At 39.1% G+C, this 17,353-nt stretch overlaps 1 protein-coding gene across 3 annotated transcripts in view; it reads right to left on the bottom strand.

Moving 5' to 3' along the window:
* DOCK1 (dedicator of cytokinesis 1) overlaps window positions 1-17,353 on the bottom strand; it is a 525,973-nt gene that overhangs the window by 13,278 nt on the left and 495,342 nt on the right. For all 3 annotated transcript variants that reach the window (XM_067533435.1, XM_067533436.1, XM_067533437.1), the window contains exons 49-51: window positions 15,698-15,896; window positions 7,223-7,376; window positions 510-655 (exon numbers count right to left, since the gene is read on the bottom strand). In XM_067533435.1, the coding sequence (XP_067389536.1) occupies window positions 510-655; window positions 7,223-7,376; window positions 15,698-15,896 (499 nt within the window). The remainder of the gene's footprint in view (window positions 1-509; window positions 656-7,222; window positions 7,377-15,697; window positions 15,897-17,353) is intronic.

Raw genomic sequence — 17,353 nt, 5'->3', positions numbered from 1 at the left:
AGTCTAATGGCTTTAGGGAAATAAGAAAGTTGAAAAAGTATCTACCCCTGCCTGAATCTGAAAAAATTTGTTCACAATGAGAAATGTTTCAGGAATCTGCTCCTTTCAGGGGCAACGGTTTGCCTGTAGGAAATGACATAGAACTCAAAAATGTAAAGGTGTCAGATACATACTTTATTTCCTCTACTGAAATAGAATTGGAAGAGTAAAACTAATTTGTTGCTAAGACTATATCCTGTGACTTTTAAGTTCCCTTGTCAATATAGCTAGCGGTATTTTGCTTTATATTTAGTTTTCTCCTCCAGAATTAATCTAACTTTACTTATAAGTCTTTTAGAATGAGCCACCACATTCCTTCATGCCCTGATTAAGACACTATTCTGTAGCAGTAGAAATCATTTGGATCTGCTTAAATATCCACTGTCAGCATTATCTAGAACTTCAGGTTCTTGGCTAATATAATGTTGCAAATAAGACCTCAGAAAATCATTTGTACCTCTGAGACTTACCCTTTGATGCACAGTGGGAGGTGTTGTAGGGCTAATCAATTCTTGATTTTCCATGAGATTTCCATAATCTGCCATGCTACCTTTGAGAGGCAGAGGAGGAGGAATGTCTGGCATCTCCAAACTAGACATTCCATTCAGCTCCAGATCTGTAAAAATGAACATTTCTTTAAGTCTCTGGATCATTCAAATCAATCTTAAGATGCAGAGTGTTCCTTCAGGCATTAATACTATGATAGAGATAGTGCCCATGCATCCATTTGCTCACTCTTCATTTCATAGACTGTATAATTATTTGCTGTTCATGGAATAATGGCTTTTAAATTAAAAAAAAAGAAACTGCTAGAATCATGAAAGTAAGGGTCTTTGTGTCAGGGTAGGTCAACTTTTAGGTGTATAGTCTGTATCGACACTGACAGGGTCTCTCTGTTCAATAAAAAAGGAAATTGTACAACATTGTCACTTGTCTCAGATTTCACTTGCTGATATTCACAGATCACTTAAAACAAATAAATTTTTCTCATCTGTAACCTCTGCATCTATGCCTTGTACAGAATTGAAAATGTGATGTAGTTGTCCAAGGTGTACAGAGAATATAACAAAGGAAAACTTTATTTATTTTTCTACTTTTAGAAAATTAGACTTTTAAAAATTAAATGCATTAAAGAAATCCATAATGAATCAAAATTCTTTATTGAAAAGTTCCAAAATCCAGAGCACCATAATTATATTAAACAAAGAGTCGGTTGTTTAAATAACTAACATTATAAACCAAGAGAATGTACAACAGATTTTTTTTAAAATTTATTCTGAGAGTAAGGAACAATCATTAACAGGGTGAAATTTACCCCAGTGAAGAAGACCAGAACTAGGTCTATGCACTACTTAACTTCCATTTAAGCCTTGTTTTGAAGGGCTAAGTGGTGTATAGGTCTTGTATTGGTCCTCCTCACAAGGGTAAATTTCACCCCAAGAAACATATTCAGCCATTCTTCCACAGGCAAATCTTCCACTGGTTTAAGTGAGAACTTTGACAGAGAAAAGAGGGCTGATAAGGCCCTTATTATAATATGTCATTTTGTTTGTAAATTGGGGAAACGGTTTTCACTTAGAGGCTGACATTTCTTTTTACATTTTTTGAGTAGGTGGAGGATTTGTTTTCACTGATTCTTTTTTAATGCAGAATATCTGGCAATATCTTATATATCTTTTATGGTTTTCCCATCTGACATACCTTACTATTTTCTTCACTAGTACAACTTTAGCACCAAGACAGTTGTATTGATTTATCACTGAAATCTCTTTGTCATTTCATCTCTATTTAGTCCATTCAGACTACATCAGCTAAAAGAATATTCCTCATCCATCACTTTCAAATTCTTCCAATGGCCTCTTCAACTCTGCCTCAACTTGAAACTTGTCATCTCCTTCAAGGACCTGAGGAATTCTATGGCTGCCTGCTTCACTGTTCTCATTTCTGACTACTTCTTCCTCAATGAATCCTGCCTCACTTCTCCCATTATTTCCTTTTCTCTCATTCTCATCCTTCCTTTCATTCTGTTCCCTACACTTGGAACTCCCTCCTGCATTCTAAAGTAACAGGTGCCCACCATCTCTTCTTACAAACCCCTCAAAAACCCTCACTTCTTCTACAAAGCCCACACATACGTAAATACATCATCAGAATATAGCATTACCCACTCATTACAAAAAAAAAAATAAAACAATGCTACAAACAGGCTTCTCAGTTTGCCCAAGGTGGTTGGTCTTGTGTGTCTATTTAGAGATTAAAGCTCTGGATGGGAAAGATTGTCTCTTCATGTTAAAAACCAAGTACCATAACATTTGTGCTCCCCCATGTGTCTTCTTAACAACAACAGTTAATACAATAAAATAGTAATAAATTAAATAAAATGATACTTCCACAGTGATGTAACGGAACATTTGGCAGAAGCAAGATTTCTGTGTGTATGCAGTTTTGGTAAGTGTCTGTTTTTTCTTTGGTTGATGTTCTTCTATATTTAACTTGCCAGCAAAATTGACATGTTATTTTTTGGTTTGACCTTAACTGTAGTTTTTGAGAGGAACATTTAAAAGCCTTCACATTTCTTCATGTCATTCCAAAGAGAGTTAAATAGTATTTTATTATGTCTAAATAAACATCTTAAAGTGGGAGATTTATGCCTCTTTATTAGAGAAATATAAGCATACTGAACATTTCCATTGCATATATTAAATGTATAGTAGTACATATTAAATACGTATATGCTATTGTGGATAAACTACTAAAAGCTACCAAGAAGATGAAGGGTCAAAATTTTGATGTCAGAATGGTGAAATTCCAGTGACTACAAGAGAACGCAACCATTGTAACTGAGAGCAGAATTTTACTGGTAAAATGTAAATGTACACAACTGGAATTCCTGAATTAGGGAGGCAAAACTAACATATTCACACAATTAAGGTTTAAGAAACACTTTGCTTAATGAAGCACACACATATTTTTACTTAGATTAACATAATAATAGCATTGGTTTATAATTTCAGTGCTGTCATAGAAGAGCTAAATCTTAAAGGTAAGCAAACCTATCAAATTTTCAATTAAATACCAAATGTACTTTGATTAGAAAATGAAACTTTTGAGTAAATAGAGCACACTGTAGGAAGGCGCTGTGGCCTCCCCCGGAGACAGAGCCCAAGGGAGGGCGCGAGCAGCCTGAATGGACCCAATCAGGCCCAGCAGCTAGGTCTGCCCAGCAACAAGGGAACCGGGCCGCGATAGGACCGCCCGGCCGGGCCAATCAGCAGCAGTGGGGTGGAGCCTCCACAGGAAGGGGCGGTATAAAAGCCCGGCCCCAGAGCTCAGTCAGGGAGAGACTGCTGCTGGAGACAGATGTGCTGCCCTGCCGGCAGAGGCCGGAGCAGAGCTGCCGACCAACCCTGGCCCCGGAGATTGGGGAGGGCCTTCCCGAAGCTGGACCAGGCAACCCGGCCAGAGGGACTGGGCCGAGACCCCGGAGCAACCCAGGTGGAGGATACCCCCCGAGGCCGGACAGGACCTGGAGGAGCTGCCGGCTGCCGAGCTCTGAGTTGGGAACAGACCTGGAGGAGCTGCTGGAAGCCGAGCCCCTCCCTGCGCCAAATGACCTACAGGAGCTGCCCCTCGAAGAGGAGCTCCCTGCGGATGAGGCGGGACTGACGGACCAACCCCAGACGGAATACCCCCATGATACTGAGGTCACAGGTACTGGGGCCAGCGGGGAGAAAATAGCCCAGGGACAGCCATAGCTTGTGGCTGAGTCTGAGGCCTAGTCAGTGTGTTGCAGCGGGAGCCCCGCTGACACAGTGGCAACCGCTTTTGTCACTGCTAGGGCCCTGGGCTGGGACGCAGTGGAGATGGGTGAGCCTGCGTCCCCCTCCCCTCTCCTCTTTCCTAGCCACCCCGAAGAGAGCTCCTGCTCCTTTCTGCTCCAGAAAGCAAACCCACTACTGACTATTTGCCCGCTCGCCCTGCCTGAGGACCAGAGCGCTAAACTGCTTGCTCACCCTGCCTAAGGGTTAGACCAATTGACTGCTTGCTCCCTGAAAGCGAACTGTTTCCCCTGGTATAGGAAGGCGCTGTGGCCTCCCCCGGAGACAGAGCCTGAGGGAGGACCCCAGCAACCGGGCCACTGAGGGCAACCGGTGACAACACATATAACCCTAAGAAAAATAGATGCCTTTGATGTTTACATTTTTAGTAGCTAAATTGTATTTCAAATTCCTAATTCATTTAATTTTTATTTCTGGTCAAAGGCATTTATATAGGAATTTTTGGTAAAACATATTAGTGTATTTGCTAAGAGTACGAGAAGACTGGGCTCTCTTTCTGTAGTGTCAAATCTACTTCCCCATACTCAGCCTGTGAATCTCAGATAGGCACTGGGGAGATCCATGAGGAAGGTAGAAAATGAATCTTTTTCCCAGATAAAGGAGTGGCAGAGGACATGACCTGTGGAGGCTATTTCATTCTAATGGCTGGAATAGCCTTGATAATTCCTAGTGGCCTCCAACCATGGCAGGACCTGCATAATAGTCAATTTTCTTCCAGCCACATCCCTGCTCCTCTTTCCAAACAACTCTGTCTCCCTAGCTTTCCCAAAGCCTGGACCCAGCAGTTCCATTGCCAGATAGCATTGCACATTTACAGAGAAGGAGCAGGATACATCCCAAAGTGAAGAGACTGACTTTAATATATACAGTATTTGTTACACATTCAATTTTTCATTTAAAATCAATGTTCAAATTTAGCCATGGATCAAGTCCAGCACTTCACTTAGCAGACCATTAACATACTATAAAATAAGTATCTGGCCTGAATGGCCAGTCACAAGTATGTCCAAAAGTCACCTTACTGCAGCAAAATGTTATTTAAACAAAACCACATAATTTTGCCGCTATGATTTGGGGAGGATCTCTTTGCCCCACTATTGCATGTCTATTTGTGATATCTTGAAGACAACGCACCCCATACCAACCTCCTTTTGGCACCCAAAAGCCTGAATTCATCTTGATTTCTGAACATTTAAGTGTAGATAAGTCTAATAATTTCTTTTTGCTAAGATTGTGCAGGGCATTTATCAGAGATGACAATCATCCAGTGTTATCTGTATATCCCTTAACTTTATTGACTATATGCCATTGGAAACAATTCTCAACTGGCAGGGATCAACTACATGACTTAAGTCTTTTTCATCTTTACCTTCTTTGATTCCGTGGAGCAGATTATCAAATTGTACTTTCCATCCTCCTAGACAGTCAAGAACAAGCACTATTCTTCTTGCTCAATATAAGATTAACTCTTTTTAGCCATCTTGCTTCACAGAAATTATCTATTATCCTGGAATTCTTTAAAAATGTTAGAGCTATAATTCTTTGAATGATTAAGGTCAAGGCTCTGTGTACTCTGTAGCAAGCTGGACCTAAATTATGCAGCAAGGTCCTAGAGTCTGCAGCACTCTGGCAGAAAAATTCTCAAAATTATGTGATAGCTTCAGATAAATTTTTAAAATGAAGATTTTTTTATTATATAAAAATGAATAATACAATTAGCACAGTTGCCCCTGTGATATTTACTTCAGATTATGTAATGTTCTTTCCATATTTTCAGTTTTCAATATGCTAGATTCATTTTTGGATTTCAGAGTTGAAAATTAATGGGGCACTTTATACCTATCAGAATTATTGTTTCAGGCTATCTGGAAACTCAGAAAGGCAACACTCCAAATATTTACACTTGGTTTACCTTTTTGAGGTTCTTTCCAACCTGGAAGTCTAGAAACAATTTAAAAATACAAAACAAACAAGCCTCCCTTTCCCCCGCAAGAACTAAGATTCTATACCACACTTCTGCTACACAGAGTGAATTCTGTTGCTACAGTTATGTGGAATAAAGAAGTCCCTGATTATGATTTATAAATTTACTACATGTCAACGTTCTTTCCAATAAGTTTGGCTTATCTAAAAATAAAGTACTTTGAAATATCAAAGGAAATAAATAAAGCAAACATGAACTTGCCAGATCTGTAATTCTTGCTAATTGTTTTAAAAGTTATGCATATGCATAAAAAATGACTTACTAGTTCAGTGCCCAGTGATACTTTTAGCTAAGTGTCAACAACTGGAAACTTTGCAAGGCAATGTGGGGAAGCCAGTTTTGTATTCAAAATGGGTGTTATACTCCATTCAATTATACAAAAGGAGTTCTTGAAAGTTGAAGCCAATGTATCAAAGTTTACAGAAGAATTCACTGACAAATGCAGGGAAAAGACAAGTTATTCTCTGGCTTGCATCTACTGCACACCAAAGAAAAGTCCATCTCAGGTACTAACTACAGTAGCTGGAGACTATTCCTTCAAACTTTGTACCCTACAGCAGCCAGCACAGCATGAATCTTTGGGCACTTATAAAACAACATTTTTTAGAAAAGGAGCAAGGAACTTATTTCTTGAAGCATTTTTTCTTGTTTTAGTAAAAATCAAAAATAGTTTTTTCACTTGACAAACACAAAAGGTGTGCCACAGCATAGGCCTAAGGAGTAAATTCCTCTTATAGCATGTATCAGCCAGCTACATTTTATGGTTAATGGCAGTAAGACTCACAGAGAGAACTCAGAGCATGCTGGTGAGAACTTTGGGAACAGATGTTGATGAAATATTTTATTGTAACACTTATAAATTGCCGCGTGTGTGTGTGTGGGGGGGGAGGGGGGAGGTTGTTGGTTTTAAAAAAAGTGGTATTTTTCCTGTGTATATAGAGGTAGGAGAAGAGAAGATGGTATTAAATGAAAGTAACAAACTCCAGTCACTAAACTTTTTACATCAAATTTCTAAAGAAATGTGACAAATACAGTCACAAGAGATAATTAGTTAATAATATTCCTATTAATTTAAATTAATTCTTATATTGAAACATGTATAAAAAGCTTAAACACGACCAAGTGATCAGGTCACAGAAATCACTGTCTGTAATAATATAGCATGCACAACCTTATCTCTGTTAACTCCCCAAAATGCATTTATGCCCCATGATATGAATGCACACATTGGATTATCCTCTTGTTGATCTGATCTAAGTGGTTCAGTTGATCCCAAAATATTTCAGAGTAAAGGAGCTGTAATGTAATTCACTCTACACAAAATATTTTAGGAAAACAAAGTTTCATTAAAAAAACTTACTGGACTGTAAACTAAAAGAAAGTTTGGTCCTTGGAGTGATCGGAGGTGGTGTTGACTGAGAAGCTGGAGGTGATGGAGAGACAGAAAAACGTCTTTCACTTGCAATGACATTGATAACTTGGCTCTTTGGTCTTTGTGGTCTCAGTGGACTGATCTGCATTAGGATAAAAATTTAATGATATCACCATAACGTGTCACATAGCATGAGCAGAAACACACACATTATTACAGCACAGCAGGTTACATTGTAAAGAAAAGTGCTTCTTATTGAGCTGTTGACCTTATGATATGCAAGACATTTTCTTAGATCTAGAATATATTATTGCAATGATAAGATACATGTTTTAAATTTAATGAGTATTGTATTGAGCAATATCATAGACTTCCCTTTTCCTGCACAGGTTTTTGTGAACTACAGCATGTAGTCTGGCGATTTTTAATTTTTTGTTCAGTGTTGTGGAATTATTCCTCCTCTTTTGTGACTATAGTCTGATATTCAGCAACTTCAATCATAATAAAATCTGTTATAAACTAAAGAACACTTAAATCAAAAGTCTGGGATGCGGAATAGGTTGTTACACATGTTGCTTTTTCCTCACTCCAGCAGTTACACATGTATTGTTTTATTTGATGTAGACTTATAAAATAAAATTACAGTAAAAAAAAAAGTAGCTGGTAGTCCTCGATACGAGCAGCAAATGTCCTGAGACAGCCTAGTTGTCATCACAAAACATAGTTAAGCTCAGTTTCTTGAAAATAAATTTGTCTTTGAAAATGTTTTTCTATCCATCCACTATCTTAGATGTTAAATTAGTCCTTTTTCGCAAAAACCCTCAAAACCACTCAAAGTTGAATGCATCCAGGGTGTTCAGATATGCACAGTGCCCCCAGACTGATACAGTGGCATACCACCTTCAATTCCATATTCTACAAATCTCTCCTTAAAACCGATGTCTTCCAGGACATAGGGATCCTCCGAGATCTTTTCCATTCAGCTTATCCAGAACACCTTGTACAGTTCTGGAAGAATACTTCATTCAGTTCTCTGGGATCCAAAACACTCAGACTCCAGATTGCATCACTCAGGTTTCCTTTGTTTGGCATACAGCAACTAAGCTGAGTTGAAACAACGAGAGTCCTGTAGCACCTTAAATACTAACAAACTTCTGTGGGCTGCAACCCACTTTGTCAGATGCATGAAATGGAAATCACAGCTAGGAGGTGTGTGTGTGTGTGTGTGTGTGTGTGTGTATATATATATATATATATATATATATATACACACACACATCCAAGGGTAAGAAACAACAATGGGGAGGGCAAGTGCTAACAAAGTCAATTCGGTTAGAGTACAACAAGAACACTAACTCAGGAATCTATCCCTGCAACAAACCCTGTTGCCAACTCTGCCCGCGCATCGCCTCTAGTGACATCATCACAGGTCCTAACCACATCAGCCACACTATCAGGAGCTCATTCACCTGCACATCTACTAATGTAATATATGTCATCATGTGCCAGCAATGACCCTCTGCCATGTACATTGGCCAAATCGGACTGTCACTACGCAAAAGAATAAATGGACACAAATCAGACATAAAAAATGGTAACATCCATAAACTAGTAGGAGAGCACTTCAATCTCCCAAGACACTCTGTAGCTGACTTGAAAGTTGCCATACTTCTACAAAAAACTTCAAAAACAGACTTCAGCGAGAAACTGCAGAGCTGGAACTCATATGCAAACTTGACACAATCAAACTGGGTCTGAATAGGGACCTGGAATGGTTATCTCATTACAAGTAGTAATTGCACTGTTCACACATTCTCACCTTCTAATCAACTGTTGTGAATGGGCCTCATCTACTCTAACTGAATTGACTTTGTTAGCACTTGCCCTCCCCATTGTTGTTTCTTACCATTGGATGTGTATGTGCGTGTGTGTACACACACACACACACACACACACACACACACACACACACACACACACACACACACACACACACACACACACACACACACACACACACACTCTCTTCCTATCTGTGATTTCCATTTCATGCATCTGACGAAGTGGGTTGTAGCCCACGAAAACTTATGCCCGCAAAAATTTGTTAGTCTTTAAGGTGCTACAGGATTCATTGTTTTTGCTGTATACGGACTAACACAGCTAACCCTCTGGAACTAAGCTGAGTTGATTACACTGAAACGTAAGGGTGTGGATACAGGGTAAATCACAGCATGAAAGTTACACAGAAACCCTCTCACTTTACATACATTTACACATCTCATTGCATTTGCTATACATTACATCACACATTTTTGGATCGGCTTGGTTACTTTGCAGGAAACAATCCCTATGCAGCATGCTCTGTCTATGGATTGTTCACATTTGACATATTCCTTACCTCATCTCTACATTCCTAATTTATCTTGTCCATTGTTATTCTCATTCATAGTAAATGGTTCCCTGCGTGCTCTCCCTATTACCTTGCTGAGACATCCTGTCTTTTTCAACCTCGTGATCTATCTTTCAAGAAATGAGGCCTCCCTACAGGTGTTAATTACCTGTGAGGCCAAGCACCAGCAGCACACAACTATCTTGTTCTTAGACTCATAGACTTTAAGGTCAGAAAGGACCATCGTTATCATTTAGTCTGACCTCCTGCACATTCCAGGCCACAGAACCTCACTCCTGTAATAAACCCCTAATCTCTGACTGAGTTACTGAAGTCCTCAAACCACGGTTTAAAGACTTGCCAATAATCTCACCATATCTCCATTATCTGAACTGTTGTCTCAAGCTTTATCTTGGTCTTTTTTGTCTGTCTATCTAAGAATAGCAATCTCATATATGAGTAATGTTATTCTTTTGAGCTCTTAGCTCATGTCTAGGTGAGAAAGTCACACAGAAGTAATTAAAGGTGTGACCTTAAATGGATTTAGTTAAAACAGTGGCACCATTTTGTTGACACTCTTATTTCACTATAACAGTGGCCTACTTTTCATTATGGCCTACTTATCCTCTTTCTCTGACTGGAACTTGATGGTGGCCACAACCTTCTTTTCCATGGTTTCAGACATGTCTGAGGAGGAAAACCTTTCCTGCTTCTCTGGTTCAAGTTTATCATGATCCAAAGCCAAGCTTCCCTTCTTTGAGGGTTGATGAAATTCATGGAAGGAAATGGGAATCTTGATCATGTTTATGCTATTCACCCATATAACTCTTCCAAACTATAGTTGGAAAGGAAGGGGAGGACAACATCCTTGAAACAGCCCAGTTCTTCCTCTTGACAAGAATAATTCCTAAGAGAGAGCTTCCTTGCCAAATTACAACTTCAGAACCAGGGATGAGGCCTTGAAACTTCTCCCTCCCAACCTTGTAGAGGTATCTCTGGATGATGTGGAGGGGAAGAAGAGATCCCAGACTCTGGGCTCTTTCCTCTGACACTGCGAGGGTCCAGAGGGCTCGGAGCAATGGTGGCAGAGCTTCCTTTCTGTGGCTCGTGAAAGGGTCTACTCATACAGACAAAGAATAATAATGGGGAGGTACTCAGATACTACAATAATGAGAGCCATTTAAGTATCTAACACATCTAGAGAGCCCCTCTTGGTCTTTAGTTTTCTCTAGTTGTCCTGCTCATCCTGACAAGTGATGGAGAGAATAATTTTGCCCCTAGGAGAGAGTGGGGAGAAGCTTTTTCCTTGCTGATATCCCAAAATCAGTTTTTTTAAAGGTGTGACTGCAGCCCTTCTTGTACCTCTGGAGACAGAGAAACTGGTACAAGGACAGGAGGGGTGAGAGTCAAGCACTGGAGCCTCCTGGACAAGTCTGGACTGCCTCAAATATTTCTGAGTAGAGAGATGCAGTCCAATTGGTTCAGTGTGGAGGACAGATTAGGATTCAGAAAGAATGACTAAGGCAGATAAATTTTAGTGATGGCTATATTTGGCTATTTGCAAATATCACCCAGTGTATATAGTGGCTCAGCTCATTCTACAGCAGGCTTTCCTGAACTGCCAAATATAACTGGAAAATATGATTTGACAAAGGAGAAACCATAAGTTCTTGCAAAATAACTGACCTTTTCTTTTAAGACAGAGCAGGTTATTGTCATTTTAAATGAAAACTGATTTCCCTTCCATCAGTGTAAGGAAAGCAAATAAGTTGAAGTTAAGACCACCCTTTTAGAAGATGGACAGGTATATTCAATTAGCTAAATGGAGATCTGCTATCTGAAGATAGAAAATTCTGTTTAGAAGGATCTTAATATGAATAATTTAGTTGTCAAGAGTCCTAAATGGCAAGATCAACATGTATCTGTACCACTGTGCAGCTAAGTGAAGAGTACTACTGTTTTGCTCAGGCTGTGTTACTTTGAGTGACTTTTGTATATTTCTCTGCAAAGATAAGCCAAAACCTAGACCACTTAGCTCAAATCATGTACCCTAAATAAATGTTTAAATGCCCGTGTTCTTATGAAAGACTACACCATATATGACATTTTCTTTCCCTCTTCCTATATTGACATAACTTTTTTATTCTTCTCATCTCTTTCCCTTTCTAATCTTTTTTCTCTCAATAATTGCTAGCATTCTAAGTTTCTCTTTTACCTATTGTGTTAGGAAGGAGTTTTATATTAGGTCCATAAACTCTTTACTTGATGTTGTGTGCTTTTGTTTATGTTTGGATAATTGAAAGGTCCCAAAAGAGCTGCACTGCCTGCTCTATAATCCTCTTTCAGTTTTCTGTCACAATCTCTTCAATGAAATATTCCTAATCAGCCAGAAAACAGCCAGCTCCTTTCTTCAGTTTACTCCAGTTGTTACCTTTAATTTTGAGCACTAATGTTTCTGCCCTGTCCATTGTTTTTATTCTCAGGAGATGGTGGAACATGGAGTAAAGGCCTGAAGCTAAAAAGGAAAAATGTAAGCAAGACACTATATAGAAGGGGGAAAAATGGGAGTTACTTTCCAGGATTAACTCTTTGTTTTCTGAATTTGCTGCCTCCACAGACACAGCAGGAGTTGCGTGCCTGGCCTCAAAATATTTTTGAATAGTAGTGGGCATTAGGCCTGGTCTACATCAGAGAATTAAGTCAGCTTAACTACGTCACTCAGAAGTATGAAAAATCCACATCCCTCAGTGGCACAGTTAAACTCACCTAACCCCCAGTGGTGCAGCTGTGCTGCTGTAGCATTTTAAGTGTAGACAAGACCTTAGAAGGCATACACAATCACTCTGAGATTGAGAAATTTGGAGTGAATCTAAGTACCACCTTATCTTTGTGGAAAATGATAAGTCAGGTTGGCCTTAAAGCACTGTATCTCTGAAACCGTCCTGGAATGAGATGATGGTTACTAAGGGTATGTCTACACTGTGGGCATTGCATTGGGCTCCATGGATTGATGCAACAGGATTGATTGAGCAGCAGTGGAGACCCACACAATCGATCCTTGAGTGTTCTCCAGCCGATGCAGTAAATCCCCTCCTCCCCCTGGAGAAGAGTAATGCTGCGTCAACCGGAGGGCATTTCCTCTCAACACAGCACAGTGGACATACCATGGTAAGGGGACATTAGTAAGTCAATGGGAGATACGCAAGCTACATAGTGAAACTTGTGCATCTCCTGTCGATGCCACTGGAAGTGTGGACCAGGCCTAAGAATGAAACCTTCTATGAGAGTTAATACAGGGTTTTTTTATGGGATCAAAGCACCCTTCCAGAAGTTTGGTTAACACTAAATTCAAGTTCCAAGGACCAGTAGGGTCTCAGGTGGACGGCATCAGTTTCTAAGATCTTTTAAAATGCAAACATCGTGAGCCTTTTCTCAGGGACCTGGCAGATAGAAAAAGCAGATAAGTGAAAGTTAGTAGTTGCAAGAGAGAACTGTGATTTCAGAGTCAAGAGAAAATCCAACATAACTGGAATCAGACAAGAAACAAGGTCAGGATTTCTGTCTCTACCAAAAACTTTTTCAAGTTTCATTTGGAAGCATAACACCTCCAGTTTCCAGGCGAGGTTATCTGCTGGAACGAGAGTTCTTGACTTGGGGAAGAGATTCATAGATTAGAGGCCAGAAGAGATCATTGTGATGGTTTAGTCTGACCTCTTGTATAACACAGGCATGCCAGATGAGTCCCCTGAATTAATTTCTGTTTGATAAAGCATATCTTATAGAAAAACATCCAATCTTGATTTAAAAATTTCCAATGACAGTGTATCCTGATCTGTGAAAAGGGCCAGAAGCTATGAGAATGAGGACTGCAATACCCAAACCAGTAAAAGTAAAATCAACCTGGATCAGCCCTCTCCAATATTCAACAGCGCTCTGGGGATGAGAGGACATAAAAGAAAGACATAAAACATCCATTTCCCTCATTGTTAACTTAATAAATTTGCGAACTGCTGTTTATTCCATCTTTGTGTCTGACTATCATTCACCTGTGTGTGCACATCAAGCTTATCTATCTCTTTCAGGCATTTCTAAGGTCCCCATCATTGAAGCATCTGTTTCCAAACCTCATTCAGACTTACCTTTCCCCTTTCAACTTTTCCTTTTCTCTTCTTGGCAAGATGCGTGGTGCCTGAGCCATTGCTGTAGCTAATGCAGAGCAACCATTTACACACTAGGAGGGTAGACTCTGCCTCTCCAGCTGCCAACACAGTTCCTCACATGTAGATGTGACTACATACACCCTCTGAGCTATAACGGTGTGTGTCCCCGGAGTTCACTCAACGTACGGACCAGCAGATTGTGAATGCTGGTGAATTCTATCTACAAAATATGTCAGTTATGTGTTGACACACATATTATCCTAAGAGCTGAGACCAGGCCATCAATGTTTGATAGAGTGTCTGCCATTGTGAACTGAACTCTTAAATCATGCATAAAAAATGAAAAAAAGATATTCCAAAATTTGCAGCCGTCCCTTAACCCATGATATTGTCAGAAAACAGCAAGTAAAATGAGTAAATTGCTATTATATACTGACAAATATTATTTATCTAAACAATTATACCATGTTCACCACTGAGCATCTCCATGACTCTATGATAAAGACCTTTAGTAAAAACTAGTTTAAAAATGAAAACATGCACTCTAAGGATTCCAAATTGATATTAATAGCAACAGTCAAGATGGATTGCTGATCCCAACAGCTAAGATATGTCCGTACAACAGTGATCTACTGAGATATGTAAAATGTAGTGCTTAGATTCAGTCAAAATATGACTGCTAGAAGGGCCTAAAAGCCACACAGTTTGCACTGTGCCAAACAGATGAGGCACATCGGAAATTTATGCAAAATGTGTCTTCCAATTGAGAAGAGGCTAGCAAAACTCCCCCTGCTAGTTCTGGCAGATGGAATCTCCCTTTTAACAAAGGTAAGGCTTGACCCAAAACTAACTGAAGTCAATGGAAAAACTCAAACTTCAAAAGTCTTTGTGTCAATCCCATGGAGAGCACAACTCTGATTTGAGTTTTTGCTGAGGTCTGTTCAGGGTGCACATATCAAAACTCCAGCCATCAAACAGGGATGCTGCTAACTGGGAAGTTTGCTCTAGTAGTCATGACACAAACACAGTGAAGAGACCATTACGTGTATTTCTTGAGGACAAAGTTTTAAGCCAATAACAACAAAAGATGCCTCTCCTGAGCTTCCAAGGCTATGGTTAAAAGTACATGCAATTACTGCTCTAGCTACACATGAATTAACTTCGAATTTAAAAAATAAAACTTCAGTATTTACATAAACCGGTGCTGTGGGCCTGGTAAATTGGAATATGTGCCAAGAAGGGTGGGATTTAAAGAAGATATACATTATAATGTATATCTTTACATACAGCCACCAGTGGAACTGATGCAAATTTATGTATGTTTCTGCTGAAAAAGGCTTTTCAAGAATACCTAATTGACATATATAAAATGACTGCACAATATCTCCACCAACTACTATCTTGTAGAAGTTAGCTGAAACCACATGGAAGAACCATTGGAATCTCACGTGAGCAGCAACTAAAAGAATCCATGCAATGAATGGATTTTCTTTAGTTATATCAACTATTGTATTTTTCAAAAGGCCATATATAAAAATCTTACAGGAAGTCTATACCAAATACTATCACATTTATAGATCACACCCTCATTCACTCTACATCTACAGCCTGCCTCATTCACTGCAAAACTTAGTAATTCACAAATGATCATAGTGCAAATTAATGAAGTTCTACTTCATGAATATGTGTATGTCACATGTATATACACAGGCAGTACCTGTACATTATTCTGTTCCTTTTCTTTAGTAAAATATCTACTTTTGGTACACTAATGAATGTTTTAAATAGTATGGAATTTTTTCTCAGTTATTTTAAGTCTAAAAACAAAATGAACTCTAAAAAAGACCTTTCTGTAGTGTAAAAATGTCAGAGTCATTGCCCACAATTAAATAAAGCTCTGTCTGTTAACATTACCGTTTCTGAAAGGATCACTGCTTCAGACTGTTGCAGAGAAATATCGGTAGATTTAAACTCTTTATCAAATATCTCTTGGTGCTTGCTGTTCCTTTTTTCCTTCTTCTTTTCCTTCTTATCTTTATCTAGGTCATCCTTGTCCAATTTATCTTGAGACCTAGAATGCATCTTTTTTGGCAGAAGGGGTTCAAGTACAAACCTGAAGGAAAAAGAGATTTATTTAGACCAATGAAATATTACTGTCAAAATGACAAATTTTAATTTTCCAAGTTCCCAACAACAGTATAATTTTAGTCCAGAGATAATCCGTTAACCAACTAAGGCTCATTATACAATGACAAGGGAAAGATGGTAATAAAAAAGTGTAATTGTCTCATGCTAAAATTTAATGCAGAACTGTTAATGGACCAGTACTATGTACCTTTCAGTTCTGAGGTAAATTTATTGTTAGATGGTTACACATACTGATGAGCACACTCTCTGTGTTTACATATCATCACATTTATAGATCACACACTCATTCACTCTACATCTACAGCCTGCCTCATTCACTGCAAAACTTAGTAATTCACAAATGATCATAGTGCAAATTAATGAAGTTCTACTTCATAAATATGTGTATGTCACACGTGCACACACAGGCAGTACCTGTACATACACTTTACAGGTTCATATACATGAATATATACATAATATTTATACTGAGTATACATGTACACAAAAAAGTACATTAAAAGAATTACGGTTGCATAGTCAAGCACTGAAAAATTAGGAAATACCAGAACTGATGTTGCCGCCGCAACCTTAATTCAGTGCCCTTGTGTGTATGCATCATTATAGAATCTCGAATTACAGAATCACATACTATTTTTTCCACAGGACTCCAGTGCAACAGATTCAGAACTCACTGGTTCCCTGACAGCTCACCTTAAACCTGAAATGCCTGCTCTCAGTTCAGGTGCCCAAACGTGGACCCAGCACAACCCACAGCAACCCAGAGCTGCTGCAATTGCAGGGAAATTCCTGCTTTGCCCTAGGCTACAGCATGCCCAGTACAGATGGAATCTTTGGGTAATTTAGCTGCGGCCATCTACTACAGAGGCGTAAAATTTTTCAAAGGCTTATAACTTGCCCAATTTGGGATGGGTGGATTTTCATAGGCACAGCCAAAGAGTCACCCCCTTGCCAAATTACAAGTCTCTGCTCCAAAGCATAGTTTAGAGATTTTCAAAGGTCTTCAGAATTTTTCTAACATAGGCAAAATGTATTCTTCCTTAGCCTCGTTCTCAGAAATGGCTGAACTGTTTCAGCTGAAATCTTCCAAAGAAAATTCAGCCTGAGGCAGACATCTGGCATGGAAAATTCAACCTAAATGGGTTAAAGGTTGGCAAAGTTAAAAGCAACTGAAAACAGGATTTATAATGGGAAGCGTCAGGCACCCTTAATAATAGACGGTGCTACCAGCCCCAGGTATAACCACAATGCATAATACGTACATATGTAATTAGATATGTATGTATATGTTATATGTATGATGTATATCTATAGATCGTGATGTATGTGCATACACTCTACTACGAGGATAAGAGAGACATTCCAAGCTTCTGATGCTATAAAAAAAGATCTAAGGATGACAAGTTAGTGAAAGTCTTTAGG

This window comes from Emydura macquarii, unplaced genomic scaffold (genome assembly GCF_026122565.2).
Source record: "Emydura macquarii macquarii isolate MOO-44397 ecotype Brisbane River unplaced genomic scaffold, CSIRO-AGI_Emac_v2 contig_3343, whole genome shotgun sequence".
Classification (NCBI taxonomy): domain Eukaryota; kingdom Metazoa; phylum Chordata; order Testudines; family Chelidae; genus Emydura; species Emydura macquarii.
This window is presented reverse-complemented; position numbering and strand designations above follow the sequence as displayed.